The following is a 27602-nucleotide window of genomic DNA, read 5'->3' on the forward strand; positions in this document are numbered from 1 at the left end:
AGTTTTAGGACTTAGCAAATGACTAGAGAGCCTTGGAAGGGTACTAAGTAATAAAGGAAGATACCTAGACAGTGTGTGTTGGTGCTATGGATAATAACAGAGAAGTTTAGAAAGGTAAGGACTTGAGGAAAGATAATGAATTCAATTTTGGAAAAACTGATACACCAGAGCTAAGTTACAAAATTATTTAAAAGCTAGGCAGAGTTTTTATTTGCTCCTAGAAGCACTTAGGAAATTTATGGAATAGCATGGTCAAATTGGTGTTTAAGAAAAATAATTCTGGCAGACAAGGAGGATAGGAAAATCCTCCAAGATTATTGGAAGATAGATTAGAACCATAAGAAAGAGTAGGCAGAGTGGTAGAGACAAGATGTCAGAATAAAGGCAGGGACTAACCAGAGCTCTCCACCAAAACCCTTCCAAATACCTTTAAATAATGACTCTAAACAAATTCTAGAGTGGCAGAACCCACAAAAAGACAGAATGAAACAATTTTCCAATCCAAAAAAAAAAAAGAAAAAAAGATCTGTTGTATCAAGATGGGAAAGGAGTACAATTGAGGTCAGACCAATCTAGGACTCAACAAATCAGGAACAGGACTCAGGGTAACTGAATCCGTGAGAACACTAGCAATTTCCAGATCTTTCAGGCCATAGATGATAAGGTGATTGGACAATAGGTCAGAAGGAAATTTACATAAGTCTCTCTGCTGCCACCAGGCACAGGACTCTGTTGCATTGCCTATAACTGTATTGCAGTCCTGGATCTTCGCCACAGGGTAAGAGGAGCACTAGCACAGCAGAGCTTTGTGGCCAAGACGAGAAGGGACCCTAGTCACACTTCAGGGTAAAATACAGTGCTTGTGGTCACTTACAAATAAGTGTACAGTACAAGAGATTAATAAACATGCTCTTCCCTAGATTTTATTATCTTGAAAAAGTGAAAAACATAAGAAACCCCCCAAAATAATTTCTGAAAACAGTTACACGGGAAACTTGAAAATTGGAACGGTGGACCCTCTACTTGGAAAGCAAAGTACCATTTTAGCATAGTTAAATATCAAGAAATAGATTGTAAAATGGGTAAACAGAAAAAAATTTTCACCATAGAAATTCTGCTGGCACATGACTGTTTTGTTTTATTTTCCTTTTGTCTTTCTTTTTCTATTTTGTTTTTTCTTATTTTATTTCTTTATTTAGTTTTTTTTCTTATTTTAGTTTTAAGTAAATACTTAAAAAAAATAATACATAAGAAAAAAAAATAATCCCTTAAAAGTTAGAACTGGACAAGTGGAAGTTAATGAATTTGAGAGACATCAAGAAACAAAATCAAAAGAATGAAAAAAAAAAAAAAAAAAAAAAAAAAAAAAAAAAAAAAAAAAAAAAAAAAAGAAATATCACACTAGAAAAAGGCCTGACCTGGAAAATAGATCCAGGAGAAATTACTTAAGAATTACTGAACTACCTGAAAGTCATGATCAAAAATAATGTTTATACATCATTTTTCAAAAAATTATCAAGGAAAATTGTCTTGATAGTCTAAAACCACAGACTAAAATAGAAATTTAAAGAAGCAATATTTACATAAAGAATCAATACATATTTAACATGTATTTAAAGGAGTGCTCACATCAGAACTGGCTCAAAGAGGAAATAATAAACACACTCAGCTGGATATAGAAATCCATCTTACCATAAACAGGAAGAAAACAGAACGGAGGGAAATAGAGAGAGTTGGTAAGTCATTACTGTGAAAAAAATTTTTTACATGAATTTCTCTCATATATGAAAAAATTAAACATATAAAAAAAAGAGAAATAAGATGCAATCCTCAACTGATAAATGATCAGAAGAAATAAACAGGCAGTTTTCAGAGAAAGTAATCAAAGCTATCAATAGCCATATTTTTTAAATGTTCTAAAAATCACTACTGATGAGAAAAATGCAAATTTAAAAAACTCTTGAGCTACTACTTCACTTCATACTTGTCAAACTGGCTAATATGACAGAAAAGAAAAATGACAAATGTTGGAGAGGAATGGGGGAAAATTAAAACACTAACATACTCTTTGTGAAGCTGTATACTGATTTAACCATTCTGGAGAGCAATTTGGAACTATGCTCAAAGAGCTATAATACTAAGCATACTCTTTGATCAAGGATTACCACTACTAGGTCTGTATCCCAAAGAAATAAAACACAAAAAAGAAAAGAACCTATGTGTACAAGAATATTTATAGCAACTCTTTTAGTCTTAGAAAATAATTGGAAATGGAATGGATTTCCATCAATAGGGGAAATGGCTGAACAAGTTGTTGTATGAGATTGTGGTGAAATACCATTATGTGTTAAAAATGATGAGCAACTACTGGCTTTATATCCCAAAGAGATACTAAAGAAAGGAAAGGGACCTGTATGTGCCAAAATGTTTGTGGCAGCCCTGTTTGTAGTGGCTAGAAACTGGAAAGTGAATGGATGCCCATCAATTGAAGAATGGTTGGGTAAATTGTGGTATGTGAATGTTAGGGAATATTATTGTTATGTAAGAAATGACCAGCAAGATGAATACAGAGAGGCTTGGACAGACTTACATGAACTGATGCTAAGTGAAATAAGCAGAACCAGGAGATCATTATATACTTCAACAACGATACTGTATGAGGATGTATTCTGATGGAAGTGGATTTCTTTGACAAAGAGATCTAACTCAGTTTCAATTGATCAATGATGGACAGAAGCAGGTACACCGAAAGAAAGAACACTGGAAATGAATGTAAATTATTTGCATTATTGTTTTTCTTCCTGGGTTATTTTTTACCTTTTGAATACAATTCTTCCTGTGCAACAAGAGAACTGCTTGGTTCTGCACACATATATTGTATCTAGAATATACTGTGACATATTTAACATGTATAGGACTGCTTGCCATCGGAAGAGAAGGTGGAGAGGGAGGGGAAAAGTCAGAACAGAAGTGAGTGCAAGGGATAATGTAAAAAAAATTACTCGGGTATGGGTTCTATCACTAAAAAGTTATAATTATGAAAAAAAAATAATGATGAGCAAGATTCTCTCAGAAAAACACGGAAAGACTCACATGAACTGATACAAAATGAAATGAGCAGAACCAAAAGAACACTGCACAAATAACAGCAATACTGTATACATTGATCCATTATGAATAACTTAGCTATTCTCAGCAATACAATAATCCAAAACAATTCTGTAGGAATTATGATAAAATGTGCTGTCCATCTCCAGAAAAAGAACTGGTAGAGTTTGAATGCAGATCAAAGATACTTTTTCTTTACTTACTTTTTCTTGGAATTTTTTGTCTGTGTTTTCTTTCACAGAATAACTTCCATGTAAATATGTTTTGCATGATTACACATGTATAACCTATGTCAAATTACTTGCCTTCTCAAGGGGGAGAGGAGAGCTGAGAGAGAATTTGGAACTAAAAATATGAAGAAAAGAAAAACTTCAGTTATTTTTACATGTAATTTGAAAAAAATAAAATATTAAATAAGAAAAAAGATTAGGGCAATGAGGTATCATCATGAATACAATGCAGGGGTTAGGCAGGGGTCCTCAAACTTTTTAAATAGGGGGCCAGTTCACTGTCCCTCAGACTGTTGGAGGGCCGGACTATAATAAAAACAAAAACTTTGTTTTGTGGGCCTTTAAATAAAGAGACTTCATAGCCCTGGGTGAGGGGGATAAACTTCCTCAGCTGCTGCATCTGGCCCGCGGGCCGTAGTTTGAGGACCCCTGGTTTAGAGTAAAGAAGAACTAAATTCAAATTCACCTAAGGTACTTACTAGTTTTAGTTGTGTGACTAAATTTGTGTGAGAAAGTCACATTCTGGGCTAATTTTCTTCATCTTTAAGAGTGAGGATAATTATAGCATCCTCACCCACAGTGATACTGTGAGGATCAAATGAGATAATATATCTATAAATCAAACTTTATCAGCTTTGAAGTTCAATATACTTTTTAGTTGGTATCATCATCACCATCATCATTACTGGAATGGAGACAGACAAGTTAGGAGGAGACTATTAGAAAGTCAGTGCAATTTTTCAGGCAAGATGAGAAAAATGAGTTACTGAAATAAGGTAACAATAGTGTGAATAAAGAAAAATGAGTTGGGATTTAAGAAGGATTGTAAAGACAGAAATGGAAAAGTTATGGCATATGTGGGGTAAAGAATGAAGAACCAAGGCTTATACCAAGTTTACAAATCTGGGGACTTAAAGAATGACCCATAACAGAAATATGAGAGTTCATCAGAAGAGAAGATTTGGAGCACATGATAATGGGTTATATTTGGAAACATTCTATTGGAGATGCCTCTGGGACATCCAGTTCTAAATGTTCAACAGTGAGATGGTAATGTTAGACTAGAGCTCAGAAGAGATTAGAGCTAGATATAAAGATCAAGGAGTCATCTAAATAGAAATAAATGTAGATCAGCAAGGCTGATGAGGACTGTCCAAAAAGAAAATGTACAGAAGAAAAAGAAAAGACTCCAAGACAGAGCCTGGGGGTGCATCCCCAGTTAGGTGTGTGATACAGATAATGATGCAGCATTAGAGAATGAGAATTTGTCAGAGAGCTAAGAGGAAAAGAAAGAGATATTAGTGTCAGGAAATCCTAGATGAGAAAAAAGAACAGGAAGGGATGGTCAACAGAGTCAAAGGAAGGAGAAAAGTCAAGAAAGATGGTAAATGAGAAAATACTTTTATCTGGTAATTAAATAATTAATCATAATTACAGAGTGATAATGTAGGAAGCCATACTACAAAAGGCTATACAGTCAGAAAAATAGTGTACACAACTTTTTCAAAAAATTTGGTAGAGGAAAATGAGACAAAAGGATCATACTCCAGGAATAGTATGATCCAACAAAAACATTTTTAAGGACAACAAACATTTACTAAGAAACAATTTCTGACAATATTCATTTTTAAGTTTTTGTTATTAATTTATTTCACCCAAAGACTCACCCAGTTATTTTTTTTCCCAGCATAAATTTCCATGTGTTCTCCATACTGTGGCTCTTCAAGTAATGTCTGGTACTCAAACATGAGGCGAGAGCTCTCACGGAGGCGGCTACACTGAAACTGGTGATACTGTTGCACAAGTTCCTTCACCACAAGCAGAAGGCAATCAGGATTAGCTGGATCCCAGGATGCAAGATTCTACAGATGACATAAACAAAGGACCAGATCAAAAAAAAAAAAAAAAAAAATGCTTATACAAATTCATTATCATACTCTTTCTTAAATACAGAGCCTAAACTGCCTCAGGAAATCTCAGAGGTACTTGAAGCTATTAATAAGCCATAAGCAGACAACTAAAGTTGGAAGCTTCTTTTGACCTCAGCTCTCTCTCTTCTAGACTTTTAATTATTTTCCATTTGAGTTATCACAAAGAACATAAAGATTTCCTAACACTCCTAAAAAGAACCTTCCACTGGTGAAAAAAAAAAAAATAGCAGCAGAGTATTGCCAATTTGCCCAAGCAGAATTCCATGACAAAAAATGCTCTATGATTTTATGATAAATGATTCTCTCAGTCCCTATTCTAGAGATATCAAAAAGGGGAAGTAAAAGAGTATTAACAGTGTAATCAAAAGAACTCTTGAGGGTGTCTTTAAAATTGCTTTCTCATGTTTATTTTTTCAAAATATATTTCTATTTAGAATTGTTAAAACTTAAAACTTACGATATTTGGAAGCAATCCTATAATTTCCAAGTAAAATCTCCACAATAAGTTTTAGTAAGCTAAAATAATTTTAACCATCTTCTTAAATAATTTTAACCATTACTTCTGGATCCACTTTTCATTTGTGTGTCTTGAATGAAACTTTTAATAAAACTTATTTCTAGACCATTTCACAAAATTCTTAAAACACTGGAAGGCAGGGAACAAAATCGTAAAAATACATTTATGAAGCTCTATCTTTAAAAATTAATTTTCCATTTTATTTTATAGGTTACTTTCACTGTTTTCAGACAATGATATTATTATAGTTTTACTTTAAAGAGATAACTAATAAACTGAGTCATTAATTGTAAAAAAGGAGAATAGAAAAGGATTCATAGACCAGTGGCTTCTAGACTGAACTTTAAAGGAAGGAAAGAATATCCCAAAGGGGAATATTAAAAAACAAAACAACAACAACAACAAAAACCAAACTTTCTAGACATAGAAGGATTTTTCAAATTAATGCTGAGTTTACGGAAAGCTTATAAACGTTAATAGTATGAAATAAGGTGAAAAGGCAAGAAGCTAGATTAGGGATTTTAACATGTATTTTAATATATAGACAATGGTGAAAGGATACACCAATTAGATTTCCTTCTGCCCGATATAAGCCATAGATTAGGTAATGTGTGGGACAATGACCACAAGAATCAAAAATCTTGTAATCTGAGTCAGATATCAGAAAAGGTCTTTATTCTTTCTCATGAGAAAGGGCACAACCACCATCATTCTAACAGTTGCAGCCAGAGAGTGTACAGTGAGGAGGCTTTCTTTATCCTAATTCAGTTAACACTGCCACCACCTCTCATTACATAATCAGTTCCTGGCCCCCAGGAGCTTCCATTCTTACATTCTCTGGGGAGAGATAACCTCTATCTTTGATTATTCTTTGATGTTCCAGTGGGTTTCAATTTCTAATTTGTTTCATTTCTTCAATTTAATTTGCCCATCCATTTCCTGTTTCTCAAAGTAACTGTAATACTTAAGACTGTACTCCACACCTCCCTCAAAACCTGAAAAGAGAGGCAGAATCTATCTTAACCCAGCAATAAAAGAAAATAACAAGAACTAGAAATAAATTGGGTCATAGGCACAATATAAATGACTACACCTAGTTTGAAGGAAAGGTGTCTGAAATCAAGGTAGAATCATTCCTGTCTTAATTGATAAATTTAATGGTTACCATATATTCTTGACCTCTCTGTAGTCTTTTGACACTATCAGATCGATCTCTCTCTCTCTCTCTCTCTCTCTCTCTCTCTTTGAGACAACTATGGTTATGTGACTTCCTGTGGTAACACTGCAAGTAAGTATCAGAATTTGAATTCAGGTCCCAATGACTCCGAGGCTGGTACTCTCTCTACCCATTTTAGCACCTGGCTCTTGTTGTTTAGTCTTCTCATTTCCCTTGTTAGATCTTAACCTGGGCACTCTTCTCATCAAACTTAGTGATTTCATCAACTTTCATGAGTTCAATTATCATCTAGGCAGATAATTTTCAGATCTGTTTACCACCTAGCCCTAATCTAACCTCTTATATTTTTCTTTGATTTATTTTTTATATTTTAATTAAGAATTTATTTTTCTTTAATACTAAATATTATTCTATTTATCTATAGATAGCAAGGGAGGGAAGAGAGTGAGAGACAGAAACAAAGAGACGGGGAGAAAAGGGAAAGGAAGGAAGAAAGGAAAAACAAAAACATTTGTCAGAAATATGCATAGTAAATCAAACTAAGTTCCCCAAATATCTATATCTCGTTCTGTATCTTGGAGACTATCATTTTTACATCAGGATTTGGTTAGTATTTTTTTTGAACTGCATTTTATTTGAATCAATCAATAAAAATATGCCTTATTACTCTCCTAAAAGCACCTCCCCTTCAAATAAGAAAAAAAAAAGAAAGAAAAACAAAATCTATTACAAAAATGTATAGTCAAAACAAATTTTCTTATTAGCCATGTACCAAAAAAATCATTTTAAATTCTGAGACTGTCTATCAAGAAATAGGCAGCACACTTCATCGTTGATTCTCTAGAATCATGGTTTGTCATTATACTGGTAAGAGTTCCTAATTCTCTCAAAGTTTTTTGCCTTTATTGTTTTGTTGTCTTTGTAGAAATTATTCTCCTGGTTCTGTATGTATCGGTTCACACAAGTCTTTCCAGATTTCTCTATGACTCTCTCCATCATTTTTTAAAACACAATCATATTCCATCATATTTGTATTTCATAATTTATTCGTCCATCCCCAATTTGTAGATACTCATTTGGATTCTCATTCTTTGCAATCTCAAAAAGACATAAATATTTTTGTACATATTTAAGTATTTGTTTTGCTTAAAACTAATCCTTCCCTTAATCTAGCATCCTTCTAATTCTTTCTCCTCCCTATTTCCTTACTTAATTAAATGCATTTCTGTACCCATCTGTGTGTGTGTTTTCTCCTTCTTTTAACCAGGTCAGATAGTAATGAGATTGAAGAGTCAGTTGATCCCCACTTTCCATTCCTCCTTCATGTTCATATAAATGTTTACTGATGTAAAATAAATTTACCTCATTTAGATCTGGGATAAAAAGTGGGAAAAGCAAACTCCTCAACATGAAAGGAGGTTGAGGTAGTTTTGGAATAGCAGTGAAGTGAGCAGAACCAAGAAAACATCGTACACAGTAACAAGATTATGTGATAATCAACTATCATGGACTTGGCTCTTCACAACAATGTAGTGATTCAAAGCAAATCCAATAGACTTGAAATGGAAAATACCATCTGATTCAGAGAGCAAACCATGGAGACTGAATGTGCACAATATTGTTGCCTTTGTTTGTTTTTTTTTCCTCTTTCATTTTTTTCTCTCTTTTGGTCTGATTTTTCTCACACCACATGACAAACATGGAAATATGTTTAAAGTAATTGCCTTCATTTAAGCTATATCAGATTGCTTGCTGTCTTGAGGAGGAAGGAGTTAAAGGAAAAAAGTAAGAAAAAATTGGAATATAAAAGTCCTACCAAAATGAATGTTGAAAGCTATCTTTACATCTGGAAAAATAAAATAATATTAAAAATAAAAAATAAATTAATTTTTAAAAACTTAAACATCCATTAAAAAAAGATGAACATTCCATAAAAAGGGACCTAAAAAAAAAAAACTAAGTTTGTAAGTAAATTAGACTTGCAACATCCTAAACAGTAGCACACAAGGTAAATAAATGCAACTATTAAGAAAATAGCAAGCCATAAAATAAATTTCCTGAGCTTTTAAAAAAAAAAACAACATAAAAAGAGAAGCTGATCTATTGAGGTGGGGATTAAATGACAAAAAGATCGTTAACAGATTTTTCAAGTATGCAAAGAAATAAAAAAGTCAGAACATAAAGAAATAGAAGTGATAGTAAAGAACTAGACCCCACAATATCTCTATAGGTATTGCAATGTGCAAACCAATGCAATGTGCAGAATGGGATTACAGATGGAAAGATGGAATGTGGAGGACAATAGAAAATACTATCATATTCTAATTAAGCCCAAAGATGAACAATGAAGGGAAGATAACTTTCTTCAAGCTGAATAGCTACAGGGAAAGGATTTTGTGTCAATGGAAAATAATACAATGTCCCAATCTGGAAGAATGATATTTCTACTAATTCTTCTATAGATCTAAATGTTTTTATACTTTATATAAATTATAAGGTAAATTATTTTTAAACCTTAAACTGTTTTGAAAATTGTGCTGTTATCAAGAGGCCCATGCTAACAGTATTTAATCTCAACTCCCTCTTTTTTTGTTTTGTTTTGAACTCCAAATTTACTACTTATTTCTATTATCAACTCAGCTTACAATTTCTTACCAGAACTGAATTGAAAGGAAAAATTAAAAGTGTCTAATAGTTAACTTTCCTTTAATCCAGCTGTTTACATGTACATAAAGAACTAGTAGAACTGAGAATTACTAGAACACTGAAAAGCAGATGCTAGAAGATAATTATCATACTCATTTTTATAGATAAGGAAAACAGCCTCAGGGAAATTGAGTAACTTGCTTACCAATTCAAGTCATTAATCAGTAAGTATTTAAGGCACTAGATATACAAATACAATTATGCACACAGTAACAAAGATATTAAGTATCAAAGGTAATATTCAACTCCAGGATTTCCAGTCTATCACTGCACTAATGCATAGGGACTAATCCACCTAGCAGTCTTAGCATATGCCTCACGAGGAAAAAAAAAAACATAATTTGAAGTTGGTTGAGTCTGGAGGTTAGATATTAAGTACTGGCCCCTTTTGTTCCTAAAGTCATTTTCTTTTCAGCTCTTAAGACTTTAGCTTCAGGTACTTTCAGTTTCTTAAATCTTAACTCTCTGATTAAGGTTGAATCAGAGAGTCAACCTTACAATTTGCCTGAATTCTATTCTTCTTATTGACTTGCTAGTTCTAGGGAGTAATCTAGACCCTAATCATAATCACTTCTAATTATCTCTACTGGTCAACTAACTGTTTATTTGAAACTAACTGTTTATTTGAAAAGCTGGGAAAGATATCAAAATTAATTTCTATGATTCTTTCCTGTCTCAAAATAGTTCAAAATGTTGTTAAAATATTCCTTTTATTCAAATGAGTAAAAAAAAAAAAAAAATCAGTTATTTGTCATGAAACCCCTTCCATCTCCAGCATTGGATTTTAATTGTGAAACTTCTCAGTGGCATATTCCCAGCACAGCTAATATTTACTACATGCACCCCTGCCTTCTCCCCCCAACTTCTCCAACTTTTACCTGAAGTTACATGAAGAAAAAACTTTATCTTACTCCCCTTTACACAATTTCCCCTGAGAACTTCTTACTATAGTCACTCATTAATTAAAAGAATCTCTGACTTTGTCCAAAGATATCCACTTTTTATTCATTCAAAATGAATTTGAAACTTCACTTCTTCAGTAGGGTTTCCCTTAATTATTAAGCAAAAGTAAAAAGCAGATTTTTCCCTAAAGATATTCTATATTCTCATATAAGACAAGAGATAAAATCAAAGAATGAACAGATATCCAAAGGGAATAAAACTATTCTGTTTGGTAGCATTTAAAAGGCAAAGATTTAAAAGGTAGTAACAGTGTCCTTTTTTATAACTTATTTAAAAAAAAAAAAAAAAAAGTACCAAACCTATATATAAACCATAGAATTACTGAAAACTAAAAAAGTCAGCTTACTCTTGAAAATTAATTTATTTTCTACTTTCTGGATGCACTGGAACATTTTGTTGAAAATGCTTTTTTTCAAATGCAGAATTATCCTTTTGTATAACACATATGATACCATTTCCAACCAAAGTTTATTTACCTTCCATAATCTTAAAGAACCATGAAGACAATGTCTTTCACAAAGATTTGTGTATATAATCTTATATTCCTTTTTTTTATTACCAATTCCAGAATAGACTGGAGAGACCATAGTTTAATTACACCTCATGCAAGCATAGTTAGTCTTTGCTTTGAGAATCTATAGAAGTAATATTCATATCTCTTAATTTGAATCACTAATGCCAGTCAGAATCTCAATCATTGCCATACAGTCCTTGAGAATAAAAGGTAACTGCAAAAATGAAAAGAAAATTAGCAATTGTGAGTTCTAACTGAATCCAAATTGTTTTTTATCCTGGAGTTATATTTAAATATTCCAGGTTGCTAGAATATCATCCAGGGATATGATTTTTTTTTTTTTTTAAAGACAGCTTGTTACTGTTTTTCCTGGCTGTACTACAAGAAACAACATTTTGATCATATTTTAAGTTGCTTCTGTATTTCTTTATAAGAAATTAACTGCAATAATTTAGTTACAGCAAACACTTTATAGGCTTCCATTTTTCATTAGAAAATGTCAGTCATCTTTAGGATTGTCTCAAACACCAAAATTTTACAATCCTACACATCTATTCGACTGAATTCCAAATTCTGAACAAATGCTACTAAATACATATACAGATCACATAGTCAAATAAAGCATAGCAAAGTTTTCTAATAACATAGACCTCACAAAATTATAGAAAAGGAGCTTGCAGTAAAATCTATTCTTTTCCATTAAAGTAGTGATCTATCTGAGCTATAATAGAGACTCAATCCAATCATAAAGATCTGTAAGAAAGCCTATTTTATATAATCCCTCAATAAGAAGCAATATTAAAATGCTATGAGCTTCAACCAGGAGCAGAAATAACCTGTATATATAATTTCCTTTTGGCAATGATAAAATTTCTCCAATACTAAAATGTATATGTAATCTAATCTCTTTTAAAGATGAAGATTACCCATATATGCTTTTCCAATTCATGTGACTTTTATCCATATTCTTCCATAAAAGTACTTCACAAGAGGTTCTCCAAATTTAATGGAAGAATCTCTTATTTTTTTAATACAAAGAAAATACAAAAAAAAAAAAAAAAACCCACTGAGGCCATTTATGTTATCCCTCACATGAACAACTCACTTTTTCTCCCTATTTTTTCCCTTATGATATATTTTATTCCTACTTTTTGAAATTCCTCATTGATTAGTTGCTACAACCTATTTACAACCACAATGTTCCTCTCCATAGACCTTTGTGTGATAAGTCGTTTTCAATTTTTCAGACTTCTGTGACCATGTATCAGAGACATGCAAAAGAGGCAGAATGCTGGTAATAAAATACAATCCTTTGTTTCTAAAAGAATTTGGGGACCAATAAAGAAACTTTGTAATTTTCCAAAAGCAATATAATAAATCCTTTTTTGGCTTAAGTCAGGATCCAACTTACTAGCCATATGTATCTGGGATATGTATATGAACATGGGAAACAGGCAAACTTGATCCACATGGTCCTTTCCAAGTTGAACATGGATTGTTCAACCAAACTGGAGGCAAAGGATGTGAGAAGTGATGAAGGATTAGTGTGGTATTCTCTTCTTTTTTATAATATATGATCGTTCTCTCTGGGAGCAAGTTTCTTGGGGAGGTTTTCTGGAGGCAGCCTGTTTCAGTTCAAAGTAATAATCACCTCAAAATGCAGTCAGGTGTTAAAGTAGTTTTTTATTGTTTCTTCCAAAATAGCCCAGTTAGCTTTCTTTGTTTCTGAGAGCTCTTGTTGCTAGCTTCAGCCTCTCTCTGAATCTTAGTTTTGCCCGATTGCAGATTAACTTCTCAATCTCCCGAACTGAACACTCACTCTGTCAATCTTCAGGGGTGACTTCTGGCTCTAGCTCAACTCCAACTTCTGGCTTCTTCTGAACTGATTTACTGACTCACTGACTGAAGCGCTTTTTATGCTCAGTGTAAAAGGTTGACTCCTCTTCTGAGAGGGGATTATGGGAGGTGTGAATTCACAAAGTTACAAAGTTAACTTTGTGTATCTCCCAAACTTGTGAACTCCAATGTGTGAGCTCTAATGTGTGACCTTTATGTGTAAACTATTAAAGGTGCAAATCCAAGCACACAAGCATTGCTTCCATCAATTCCACTTAGTACCTTGTTTCAAATTCTGGCCCATAACATCTCCTTGTACAATCAGATCAATCATACTGAACCAAGCTAAATTAGATAATTATTGTCTCTATCAATTCTAATGACTTAACACTTTGTAAGGCTTCCAACAGGTTAGGACCTGGATCTGTGATTTAAATAATATAGGCACTCCTAAATGAGGATATTCTCTTTACCAATAAAATCTGGCACCTTCTCAGGAAATTATATTCTTGGAGAATTGCAAGCATGGAAAGATCAAGTGTCCTACTGAGGGTCATGTAGTCAGTATATGTCAGCAAAGGGACATGAACATAGGTTTTCCTGGTTTCAAAACTTGCTCTATGCCATACTGCCTCTTGCCAAACTCAATTCAAACAAAAATTCAATTAAATTCAACAAATATTTGTTAAGTAATCATGGGTACAAAATACTAGCTACATACTGATTTAGCTTAGATAAGATAGAGGTACTGAACTCAGGAAGCTCATACCCTAAACTAATACAAAGCACACACAAATAAATTATTTTTTTATATTTAATATAATATATATATACATAAGGAATATAATATATAATAAGGAATAACTTTAGAAAGAACAATAATTAACTCAGTTTTGATGTGACATGTTAACTCTGAGATGTGTGTGGGATAAATGTTTTGCTGGCAAAGGTTGAAGTGCAAGCCAAAAGTCAAAGCTACAGATAGAGATTTAGGGTATACCCTCTGCTTAAGGGTATAGATAAAATTAAGAATAACATTAGTCAAGATAGAGACTAAAAAATATAAATACAAACTTCTTGAGAAGACTATTCATATTAACTTGATCTATTGATATTCTTCTTACCTTTCTTAAAAACTGGCTTCTGACATCATTCAACTGAAATTATTCTCTCCAAAGTTACTATCCATCCCTTAATTTCTAGATTCTGATGATCTTTTCTCAATCTTCATCTATCCTGACCTTGCTGCAACCTCTGACACCATCAATTACCCCCTTTCTTCATAGTCTCCTTTTTTGTTTTTAGGATATCACCCTTTCTATCCTCTAATTCTATTATCACCTTAGTGTACGTCCTCATTACTTCAGATCTGTACTACTGCAATAACCTGCTGCAACAACCTAACTACAGGTTTCTCATTACTCCAGTCCGTTCCGCATTCAGCTGTCAAAGTGATCTTCCTAAAGTATAGGTCTAATCATGCTAACCATTTATTCAATAAACTCCAATGGTTTTTTTTTTAATCACCTTGAGCATCAAAAATATAAAATCTTCTATTTGGTTTTAAAAGTCCTTTAAAAATTTGCCCATCTGAATTGTGAATATATCCAACCATTCTGGAGAACAGTTTGGAACTATGCTCAAAAAGTTATCAAACTGTGCATACCCTTTAATCCAGCAGTGTTACTATTGGACTTATATCCCAGAGAGATCATAAAGAAGGGAAAGGGACCTGTATGTGCACGAATGTTTGTGGCAGTCCTCTTTGTAGTGGCCAGAAACTGGAAATAGAGTGGATGACCATTGAATGGCTGAATAAATTGTGGTATGTGAATATTATGGAATATTATTGTTCTGTAAGAAATGACCAACAGGATGATTTCAAAAGGGCCTGGAGAGACTTAACATAAACTGATGCTGAGTGAAATGAGCAGGGCCAGGAGATCATTATATACTTCAACAACAATATTATGTGATGACCAATTCTGATGGACCTGGCCATCTTCAGCAATGAAATGAACCAAATCAGTTCCAATGGAGCAGTAATGAACTGAACCAGCTACGCCCAGCGAAAGAATTCTGGGAGATGACTAAAAACCATTACATTGAATTCCCAATCCCTATATTTTTGCCCACCTGCATTTTTTATTTCCTTCACAGACTAATTGTACAATATTTCAGAGTCTGATTCTTTTTGTACAGCAAAATAATGGTTTGGTCATGTATGCTTATTGTGTATCTAATTTATATTTTAATATATTTAACATCTACTGGTCATCCTGCCATCTGGGGGGGGGGGGGGGGGGAAGACGGAGAAAAATTGGAACAAGAGATTTGGCAATTGTCAATGCTGTAAAGTTACCCAAACATATAACCTGTAAATAAAAGACTATTAAAAAATAAAATAAAATAAACTTCTCAGAACTCTACACAGAAAACAAACAAACAAACAAAAAAACCCCACAAAAACATTGAACCCCAATCCCTATATTTTTGGCCACCTGCATTTTTTATTTACTTCACAGGCTAACTGTACAATATTTCAGAGTCTGATTCTTTTTGTACAGCAAAATAATGGTTTGGTCATGTATGCTTATTGTGTATCTAATTTATATTTTAATATATTTAACATCTACTGGTCATCCTGCCATCTGGGGGAGGGGGTGGAGGGAAGGAGGGGAAAAATTGGAACAAGAGGTTTGGCAATTGTCAATGCTGTAAAGTTACCCATACATATAACCTGTAAATAAAAGGCTATTAAAAAAAAAAAAAAAAAACTGGAGAGAAATAGTTTTAACCGAATATTTAAGAGATTTTTAACAATCTAAAAAAAAAAAATTTGCCCACTTTCAAGCCTTCCTAGTCTTATATCATAAACTTCTCTCTTCTCCCCTGCTCCCACAAAACAAAAAATAGTGATACTGATTCCTGGAGATACTGGAGATACTATTCTCCAGACTCCAGGAATTTATAATGGCTACATACTCCATCCCTGAAGTGTTCTCTCTTCTCATCTCTGTCTGCTGGCTTCAAGTCCCAGCTAAAATAATACTTTTTAAAAGATACCTTCCTGAACCTCCTTAATGATGACTATTTCCAATTTACTCTGTGTATATGTATGTGTGTGTGTGTGTGTGTGTGTGTGTGCGCGTACGTGTGTGTGTATCTTATTTGTCCACAATTGTTTATATTAAACTATAAACTCCTTGGTAAGATGGAATGTCTTCAATGTTTCTTATAACTCTGCTATTTTGCACAGTGCCTCATATATAATAAGAACTTAATAAATGTTTAATGACTGGCTGACTCCAAGCAAGTTGTGAATGGTCTAATCTCCTAAATCTGCAAAATTGGGGAAAGAGTCTCTAGCCCCTAAGGTTCTTTCCAAATTCAAATCTATGATCCTTAAAAAAAAAAAAAAAAACTATGCCCAAGGCTCTATAGTTACATCTTTGGAAATTGCAAAATAATAGAGAACAAAAACAATTTCTGAGTAAGACAAATATATCTCATTGATATCCAAAAGAACACTGTACTGAAATTTTCCATCAAAAATGAGAGTTAAAACACTCAGACAATAACTTTAAATATGCAAATATAAATTTTATTTAGAAAAGTACATTATAAAGAGAGCTGAAACTGGAGTAAGAAAATCTAGAACTAAACAATGAATCTGTTAATTAGTACTTCAAGATTCTTGTAGACCATTCTCATTTGGACAAGACAAAATCTGACTAGATAAATTTTAAGGCAAGTTTTCCTTTTAAGGTAAGGTCTTCAGTCTTAAATCTATGAAAGGCTAAAATCTTATCAAGTCAAGAAGCATTTGATGACCATCTACTATGTCCAGGAAGTATGGTAATTTACTAAGAATACAAAGAATGCCCCCCCCAAAAAAATCCCTATTTTCAAGATATTCAAGTCTAAAAGGGGAGCATACAAATAAATTGTACAAACAAGATATAGACAGGATAATATAAAGATAAATTTAAAGGGGAGGGACTAGCAATGAAGGGACTTGGGAAAAACTTTTTGCAGGAGGTGATATTTCAACTGGGACTTGAACAAAGTCAAGAAAGATAAGAACAGAGATGAGGTACTACATTCTTCAAAGAACTTTCACATTTCATGGACCAGCATGATGGCAGAAGACATTTTCTCAGATTCTCATGACTTCTCAATCCTTTTCAAAGTAGTAATCATGCTTAAGAGAGAAACTAATTTCAGATATCTCTACTCTCTGTGCCAATAAGAATCTAAATGAGGTAAAAAGATAGTTAAGAAAAAATTTAGTAACTAAGAGCAAGAAGATTAATAATCCCTAACCTGTAATATATTCACTCAAGACTGCATACTCTACCATCCACTACTCCAAAAGCAAACTTGTATAAACCTACCCATAAGCATACAAGAGAACTCAATTCTATACACCTATATACACACTCTTCCCAGTGCCAGGAAAACAGAAAAGGCAACAATATGGCAACACTCTGTGACCCAATAGAGCCAGAAAACAGAAACAGAAGAATTGAGGTAGGGCACATATATCATGCTTATGGTACTCTACTAGGCCTGAAGAAACTATCCATCTGAGGCCAATTCTAATCCTCCCAACCTCACATGGGACAGAATATTAGACTAATGAATCATGAATTACCTTGCAAGGGTAGAATTCATGCTTAAGATTTGTTTAGGAGTCCAGACCTCAGTGATACCATTTGAAATTAAAGGAGGACACAAAAGGTGAGCAATAAAGACATATAAGAAACAAAAGCTTGAAATGCTTTTCAAAAGCAAGAAAATGCAATCAAAGTTCTCTCAAAGCATAAGATAAACCAAATGAAAGTTTAAAAAAAAAAAAAAACAATAGAATATGACCTCCAGATAAACTAAAGAGTCTAGATATCTACAAATCAATATGAAAAGGAAAATTTTTTAACCTTTGATGAGGCAGAAGAACCTGTGGATTCCAAAGAGAGACTGGATCCATAGCAGTATATTTCTGAAGAGTTTAAAAGGGAACTAGGAACTGTGAAAAAAATTCTGGTCTGAAGAAATAATTGGCAGAAGAGAAAAACTAGACTCTACAGTAGCAAGTCTCACCAAAAAGAGAGAATATTTAATTAGAAACACAAATACAGGAAAACAAAGGACAAGTAGAAAAGCAAAAAAGTATCATTAATATAAAATGTGATTTCCAAACAAGCAAAACATATTGCTCAAAAAGACAGGTCAAATGGAGCCAACTTAAAAATTGCAAGTATTACAGAAGAACACAAGACAACATTCCAGACTTGAAGGACATCCAGAGAAAATGCACAGAGACACAAGATGGAGTACAGTGTACAGGAACAAATAACAGGGAGGTCAGCATCAATGGATCTGAGAGCACAAAAAAAAAAAAAAAAAAAAAAAAAAAAAAAAAAAAAAGGTCTAAGACTGGGGAGATTAAAAGAGCACAGATTAAGAAGGGATTGGAAACCCAAACAAAGGAATTTATATTGGATTGTAGAGAAAATGGGAAATCAATGGAGTTTATTGAATAGAAATGACAAAATCAGACAAGTTTTAAGGAAGACTAATTTAACAGTTGGCTTGAGGTCTGATGGACTGAAGAGTGCCTTAATACAGAGAAAATAATCAGAAAGATTTTGCAATAGTCCAGTAGATGAGAGTTCATGTGAAGTTGGACACAGTATCAGAGGAGAAAGTAGGTACATATAAAAGATAATGGGAAGGTTGAATTCATAAGAGTTGACAAAAGATTTGATATGGGGGATAAGGGAGAAAAGTAGATGACACCTAGTTTGTGTGCTTGAGTAATTGGGAGGATGGTGGCTTCCTTGACCAATAAAAGGGAAGTCAGGAAGAAGGGATGATTTGGGAGGAAAGATAAGCTGAGTTTGAGAGATGTAAAGTTTAAGATATCTACAAGTCCTGTACAATATGTCTTATAGGCAGTTTCAGATGTAAGACTGGAAGTCAACAGAGTGGTTAGGGATATATAAGATTTGAAAGTCATCGTCATATAATAACTGAATTCATGGGAGCTAATGAGATAACAAAATGAAAAAGAGTAGAAAAGGAAAAGAGAGCTTAGGACAGAGGTCTTTGGGAAGGGATGAAGGCACACATAGTAAGAACAACAATTTTGAAGAACAAACAAAAGAGACTGAGAAATGGTCAGACAGATATGAGAAGAGCTATGAGAAAGTAATGGCTCCTCCCCCCAAAAGAGAGAGATGAAAGAATCTAGAACAATAACAGTGGCAAAGGCAAAAAAACCAAATGCTTTAAAAAAGTATTAGATTTGGCAATTAAGAGATGGTTAGTTGTTAGGAGCCAGAACTTTGAACTTGAAACAAAGGATTCTTAAAAAAAAAAAAAAAAAAAAAAAAGTCAATGGAATTGATAAGAGACAATAGTTATCTAATTTAGCCTGGTTCAGTATGATTGATTTAATCCTACAAGGAGATGTTATGGGCCAGAACTTGAAACAAGGTACTAAGTGGAATTGAGGAGATAATGATTAAATCTAGTTTAGCATTGATTTAATCCTACAACAAATAATGGTTTCCTAGTGATACAATGATTGATTTGTACTCAGTGTGGGGCATATAAGCTAGAAGCCAGAGAGATTCAGAGACAAGCGGACAGAAGGCTGGAGACTGAAGGCTGAAGCACAAGTTCTTGGACTCAGATTCATCCCATCTCCCACCAAGGGAAGCTCTCCTCCTTTGTTTCCTCACTGAAACCAAGACTCTGGAAGGCCTCCAGAAAACTAGCAGAGCCCCAAGTGAAGGAGATAGGACTTTGAAAGTGATAATAAAGGATTTGGACTTTAACACCTGGCTGCACTTGTGGTGATTACTGAAATGAAAGGAAGGCTGCCTCCAGAGACCCCAAGAAAACCTCAACAGAGAACATTACATTTTGGAAAGAACATTACAGTTAGTAACTTTGAAGAAAGCGATTTCAGTTGAATGATGTATTCAGAAGCTAGACTGAGTTAGGAAATAAGAGGAAAAGAAGTGGAAGCATTTATTGTTGAAAGCTTTGCCTCCTCAAGGAATTTAGCAATGAGAGGAGGATTGGATGATGCTAGCAGAAATGGATGGATCAAATGAGGGTTTTTGAGTAGGGAGTGATATAGGTGGGTTTCTGGACAGTAGAAAATAATATCTAAAAGAGGGAAATTAAAAATTAGTGTGGGTAGGTGGTAATTAAAGATCCAATCTTCTGTATGGATTGAGATTACTTGTGCATGTAAAGGAATTTATTTTGAAAAGGAGAAGAATCACTTCTTCATATGAAACAGAAGTGAAGTAGAAGATAATGGTGGGAGAAATATAAATGATATAAAATGAAGAAGAGTTATAAGGGAACTTTCATTGAATGATCTTAATTTTTTTCAGTGAAATATATGAAGCAACATTCTTAGCTAAGAGGATGGGGGAAGTGGGAGCTATGGGAAGCTTGAAGAGGGATGAAAAGGTTTTAAAAAGCTATTATGATAACTGGGACAGAGAACTGATATAGGGGTTACAATTAGGTTGAAATTATGTAATATAAATCTGTAGCAGATTCAATCATCGTGGTTTTGTTATTTTCCCCCATCCCATCTTGTTCAGCAACCTGTATAGAGAAGCAAAGGCAATAAAAAGAGGGATAAGTGGCAGAAACAAAGTGGCAGGGACAAAGGATTCAACAGAAGACAGTGAACATTTGAATTGGTTCATCAAGGGGTCCAGATAGGTACAATTACTGAGTAATAGTGGTAGAAAGAAAACTTGAAGGTGACAATAGGTACAAGACTATTCTGACTTCCCCACCATAGGGAAGGCATGAGTAAAAGAATAACTAGTAGTATGCCATCAGGAATGAGCCAAATGTCAATGATGGAGTAAGATGGAATAATTGAAAAAAAATGGAGGGGGCAGAAAAAAGTTTGTTATCTATGACTTTTGAGAGATTACAAGAAGAAGGAGGGGGACACCTAGAGATATAACTTCAGGGAGGCACCTTGGAGGTTCAGTTGGGACAGGTGGAAATAAGAGAATGGCTAATATCAGACAATGAACAGGATCTGTGTAATAAAAGTAAGGGTTCAAGGAAGGTATGACAAGTGGAAGGAAATTAATCACTAAAGATGGCAATCTGATAGAAGAGGCATTACACTCCCTCCCCCCAAAAAAAGGGAGGGAGGCAAGGAAAGCAGGCCTGAAGCAATGTCAAGAGACTGATTCAGGAAGACAAAGATTCTCCCCTCTCCCAGGTGGGCAAGACAACTTTATAGAGCTGTACATATCCAGGAATACTACCACAAAGTCAACTTGCCATTTTATTGAATACTTTTGTTTTCTCAAATATCCATTTGAACAGTCAAATGAGAATGCTATTGTTCTAGTTCTAAAGGAAAAAAAATTAATTATGATGGAATAATCTAAGTGTAAGGACTATATAAAATCAAATCTAAATACACTCATAGTTCAAGGGACTTGCAAAAGATCTTCCTTATTTTCCCCTCAATAAACTTTGTGAATATTTGCTTCCAGAAAACTAACAAGCTGCTGTTTCTAAGCCAACTATTTCTTATAATCCTGAAATTCTCACAAGGAAACAGACAGTGTAATGTGCCAGCATCACTATAGTCTGAGGCCAAAATCACTTTGTTTTGTAGCCAATTTCCTCTCAATACATTTTAGTCAAATTTCTTCAAATTATACTTATACCATATTGGTTTTTATGGCAAAATTAAATTAAAGTCGGATATAGAATATATATGTATGTATGTATGTATGTATGTATATATATATATATATATACATACACACACACACACACATATATATATACACACATCCACACACATATATACACACACACAGAGATACACGTTTGTCAGTTACTGTATGTATCCACAGTGTATGTAAAATTGTTGATGAATATCAATAAGCATTGAACTGTATCTAAATACAAGAGTCAGATTTTAAAAAGTTTCTGCAGAATGATATACAACAGTTTCATCAAATTTAGGAGGAAGATTTGTATAGGTCGTATATAAGCATACACACATACACACACATACACACACACATATACATATTCATAAATAGAAAAAAAAGGTTTTTTTCCTAGAATTTTGATAACCATATGCCTTTCACATACAGTTTGAGATTTCTTGTTCTCCAGTGAAATGTTATACAACATTCCACAGAAAATCTCTATTCATCATATTATCCATATTTTTAAAATACAATAAGAATAGATTCAATTCCACTCCAATCAACATTTATTTAGCACCCAATGAATCTTAGACTATGTGCTGTCCTAGAATGCCATCAAATTACAAAGCAGAATTCAATTATGCCTGTCTCTGTGTTTGTACCAAGGTGTATGGATAATTAAAAATTATATTTAATCAAATTACAATGCTTTTTTGCCAAAATATGCAATTTCCTCATATCTAAATAACTAATATTTTTAAAAACTGACATTTTAAAACTGGCATTTTAATCTCAATGATATGACAGGATATTATGAATGAATGAATATGTTAAGTGGTCACTAAGAGCAAAGCATTGTACTGAGCATAAATGATACAAATAGAAAAACAGGACAGTACTAGCTTTCAAATACCTTATATTGTAACTATCAGAGGAAGACAAAACATGGCAGGAACAAAATTTCAGTTCTAAATAAGACAGAAAGATCTCACAGTCCTAAGAGTACAATGCAGAACAAACTACTTCTTTAGTATTATTTCCATTAATAAAATCAAATTCATTGAATTATTTGTAGATGCCAAGAATTCTGGTAACGAAAACTATGTTTTTATTCATGAGGTTTTTTGATTTGTTTGTTTGTTTGTTTGTTTTTACAAAAGCTGAGGAGGCTAATGGTGACTAAACTTGGGTGCACATGTTTAGCTACTGGTCAGCAAATAGTGGTAATGGCATCTAAGGTTCTGTTTTGAAAAAGCCTTAATTTATGAGATGATGCCTTCATGGGTTGCAATGGAAGCTGAGAAGAAAAAAAGAAGGTATTACTTTAGCTGTTGCATTAATGACAGTCAGAAGTTACTGTTGACTTACTACTTTACACTACAGTTGACTTACTAGACTAAGGTCAAGTTGTAAGCACAGTTAAGTCATGTTGGGATATTCATGGATCCCAAGGTTCTTGGGCCCATTCTTCTATAGATTGTAAATGATCTACAACTGGTGTTGGTGGTTGCTAGAATGACTGACCCTTTCTACACAAAAGTTGTAACATTATCCTCTTTATTTCTTACTCATACAATAAAGGGTCAAATAACTTAAGTCAGCAATCAATTAATAATTGTTTATGCCATGCAGTATTCTAGGGAAAACAATACATAAAAATGAGTTAAAAAACAAGAGAGAATCAAGAGAAGGTACCCATATGGAACATTGAGCAAACCAAAGAATCAGGAATTGCTCCAGAAGAGATGTAAAAGAGTAAGCATGGGGTTAGTATGGGCACAAAATGGAGATTCCAACTAATCACAGGATAAGGTAGTAGGGATGAAGAGATTCTTCAGGATGAAAAATCCACAAAATACGAGGCAACTTCCAGAGTGAGAAGATTTCTGGAGGACAGAGAAGTAGGAGAAGGGAGCAAAAAAGGAGGAGGGTGTAAAAAAGAAAAGGGAGAAAAGAGGGGAGTGGAATGAAGATCTTAAGTGATGTTTACATGACTATTGGCGATCAAGGCAATGGGGTTCAAAAGATGAAAAAGTATTTGAGAAGTGAACAATCAGTTAAAAAGATAGCAGGCAACCTAAATAAAAATTTACATCATAAAAAGTTAAGAGAAAAATGGAAAAAGACACATTACAACAAGAACTAAATTTAGAGAAAATTCTTAACCAAGGGATAGATGTAGGAATTCATGAAAGAGATAATAAGCAATTCTGATTGTAAATTAAATTCTTGCATGAATAAAATCAATACATCTAGGGTAAAAAGGAAAATTGGGGAGGAAGGAGAAATCCTTGCATAAAATGTCTGAAAAAATTCTGATAACCAAAATACCCTGGAAATTAAAGTAGCTATTTAAGATAAAGAGCTATTCTACCAAGAGATATTCTGTCAATTTTCAAAAAAATTATAATTTCAGAATGGAAAAAAATGCAAGAGAGAGAATATTGAGAAATTCTATTGTTTTAAAAAAAAGATATCAATAAAAATTTTACTATTATTATCAACTGATTAAAATAGTGTACTATGGCTCAGTAGATGGAACACCAGCCCTGAAATCAGGAGGATCTGAGTTTAAATACGGCCTTAGATATTTAATACTTCCTAGCTGTGTGACCCTGGGCAAGTCACTTAACCCCAACTGCCTCACGGGAAAAAAATTAGTGAGCCAACAGATCTAAATGAAAGCAAAAAATTAGTGATTTTTTATCAAAATTGCTGCATTAAATTTACAATGACTGGACCACTGCAGAGGTTTCCTCTCATGTCTTCTCATGCCAACAGTATATGACTTCGATATTTCCTACTTTTTACTTTTTGAGACTGGCCTTGCCCTCAACGGATACAACTAAAGTAAATTATGGGTTGATGATATTTTTTAATATCATCATTGCTTCACAAAGAATAATAGGATCAGAATAGAAAAGTATCATAGAGGTCATCTGATACAAATTTCTATGGGCTTTTAAGGAATGTTTCCTACAATTACACTTGACAAGTAGCCTTCTAGCATATACATTTAGTGTTCATAGAGAAAATCCATTCAGAGGATAACAGGATCAAAGATTTAGAATGTTAAGGTATGATGAAAGTTTATCTAATCTAAGTACTTCATTTTACAGATGAAGAAACAGGCTCAAAGGTAAATGATTTTCCCAGGGTCATAAACTAAAAAGGAATGGGTTTTGAATACAGTCTTAACTCCAAGTATAGCATACTATCTACCACAATGTTGCCTTTTAATGCTTCCTCATTTAAGAAACATTTTTAAATTTCTGAAAGAATTTAATATTTTTCATCAGTGTAATTTCATGTATTTCACCATTTAACAAACTAAATCAACTTTGTGAGAGAAAAAGATATTTGATTTTGGAAAGTAATATCTACCCCAAATTAGAATTGATCCAAGATTGTAACTATGAACTACAAGAATTTCATTGGATGGTCTTAAGGTTGAATTGGCAAATTTCTCATAGGCTTATTTGTAGGTTTAAAAATCTTGGCTCTTCAAGGCTTCTGTGGGGGCTGTAGTTTGGCATTCAATATCAGCCGGATGCAGAGAATTTTATTGAAACTGTTTTTAACGCTAAGGTTTTCTGCTTTTCAAAATGTTGGAAAAAACATACATTAGAACTAGGTTCAAAATTTGTAATAGTATTTTGCTTTTAAATGTGCTCAAATCTATAGGCATCCAAATTCTATAATAAAATAAGTTGAAAGATTAAAAAAAATAAAATCCTTCAACCAGTATGTAAGTTTAAACAAAATCCTAACAAACAACACAAACCTCTTAAAATTAAGAAGGGAATTCAAAAGATTTCAGTAGAACAACAATGAAAAGACAGGCTGTTTAATGATCTTGCCTAAGCTGTGTTATTCCTGTACAATTCATTCCAAAAAGTTCAATACAAGAAAAGAATTCATAGCAGTCACCACCTAGGTATCTTTCCCTTTAGTTGTTTCGCCAATATGCTTTTCCAAATCATGACCTAGCTAACATCATCACCCAAGATGTAATCTAGAATGGAATGATAGAGGAATTAGTAGAATATCTAAAGACAAAGGAATTTTTGCCTTCCTTAAAGTCAAATGTAAGTGGGTTGAGCCCATTCATGAGGCAGTCGGAATAGTATATGAAGACCTGAGGTGCAAGCTCTCCCTAGAATTACCTAAAAAGTTACCTCTCAAAGCACCAATTGTGAAATTGCCACACTTTCTTACCATGCCAAAGTAGACACAAAGGTAGCAAGCATCAGCTTGTTCTTCTTCAAAGACAAGTGATCCACTAGGTGACACAGTGGAGAGAGTACTGAGCTTGGAATCAGGATGACCCCATCTTCATGAGTTCAAATCTAGCCTCAGACACTTCTTAGCTGTGTAATACTGGAGAAGTCACCTAACCCTGTTTGCCTCAGGTTTCCTCATCTATAAAATGAGCTGGAGATACAGCAAATCACTCCACTATCTTTGCCAAGAAAAAAGCCCAATTGGGGTCACTGATAGATGACTGAAACATATGAATATCAACAGCTCTGTAAAATGTCAGGTCTATCATACTCTCTATCCAGAATTTTGTGGTAGAATGTAATTTCAAGAACCTACTAGATCCACATGCTATTGAGCTTAAAAAAGAGGGGGAGGAGAAGAAAAGGGAGAAAGAGAGGAGAATACCTGCAGGAAAACTATATGAAGCAGGTGACGAGCAAAGATTCTAATTCCTTGGCTGCCCAGGTTCTTTCCCTGAGCAACTTCCACCATCCTCCCCATCTATCTCTTAAATAACCACCCAAGTTTTGTTTTGTTTTTTCTTTTTTTGGGAGGGGAGGGGGGTTAATGTCTTGTCTTTTCCCTCTTCTGCACAAAATTCTATATTATAAATTACTTTTTTTTTTAAATGAATTTGCTTGTCCATCTGCTTATCACTTCCCCCTGTAGATCTCTGAACACAGCCATCTCTCCTGCAAAGGCCTTAGGGATACCTGACCTTCCCACCCACCATGGACCTTTCCACCAACCTAGAACTGAATATTCCTCCCCAGTTAGAATGTAAGCTTCCTGAGAAGAGGGACTGTCACTTTTCTATTTTTATTACCATTGTATTAATCATAGGTCATAGGTCAGAGCAAGTATTTACATTTTTCATTCACTCATTAATTCATATGTGAAATAAAGGACTTCTGAACAGATTCAGACATACTTCAGCCCTAAGAATATAACATAAAGTACCGGACCAGGAAATATATATGATAAAAGTTATATTTCTCTTATATATTTGTACACACATGTAGCCCAACACTATTTCTCAATAGCCTTGAGAAAAGAAGCTACAAAAGGCATATATCAACATTTTTTGAATCCTCAACATCCCAAAAGGAAACATTTTTTTCTTCAAATTACTAACATAATAAAAAGATCCAATTCCTTAATAATCCATGAGAAGGAAAAAAGTAAAAGTAGTATATATAGAGAAATGTGTATCAACTTTAAAAAACATTCAATAAGAATGAGTAAATGTTAGCTAGGGCTCCATAACCAGGCATTCCACAGACGTTTCATAATCTATTTCTCAAGTGATCATACAAATTCACAAGTGGAAAGACTTTAGAAGTTAGTTTCCCAAATCTCTTGTTTCCTTAAATAAAGTAAAAAGAACTTTTAATGACTTAATCAAAGGCTAAGACTTTTTACCACAAATTTAAATTTCATGAACTTTTAATTCCTATCTACTACTATCCCATTCAGGAGGCAAGAGAAGTGAGTGGGAGTTATCAATAGTTGAAATTAATCCAGATCACGAGAGCAAGAAAATTCCTTCATGTCCCAACTTAAAAGGCAGTCAATAGAGCTCCATTCATTTTGTCCACTATGTATTATGTGAAGGAAATAGGAAGCAACCA

The 27602-nt window shown here is 33.7% G+C and overlaps 1 protein-coding gene across 2 annotated transcripts in view; it reads right to left on the reverse strand.

Annotated features, from left to right (window-relative positions):
* The window catches only part of BABAM2 (BRISC and BRCA1 A complex member 2), a 490988-nt gene that overhangs the window by 351061 nt on the left and 112325 nt on the right, over positions 1–27602 (reverse strand). For both annotated transcript variants that reach the window (XM_031951331.1, XM_031951330.1), the window contains exon 5: positions 5006–5200. In XM_031951331.1, coding sequence (XP_031807191.1) covers positions 5006–5200 — 195 coding nt within the window. The remainder of the gene's footprint in view (positions 1–5005; positions 5201–27602) is intronic.

Source organism: Sarcophilus harrisii, chromosome 2 (assembly GCF_902635505.1).
Source record: "Sarcophilus harrisii chromosome 2, mSarHar1.11, whole genome shotgun sequence".
NCBI classification, from domain to species: domain Eukaryota; kingdom Metazoa; phylum Chordata; class Mammalia; order Dasyuromorphia; family Dasyuridae; genus Sarcophilus; species Sarcophilus harrisii.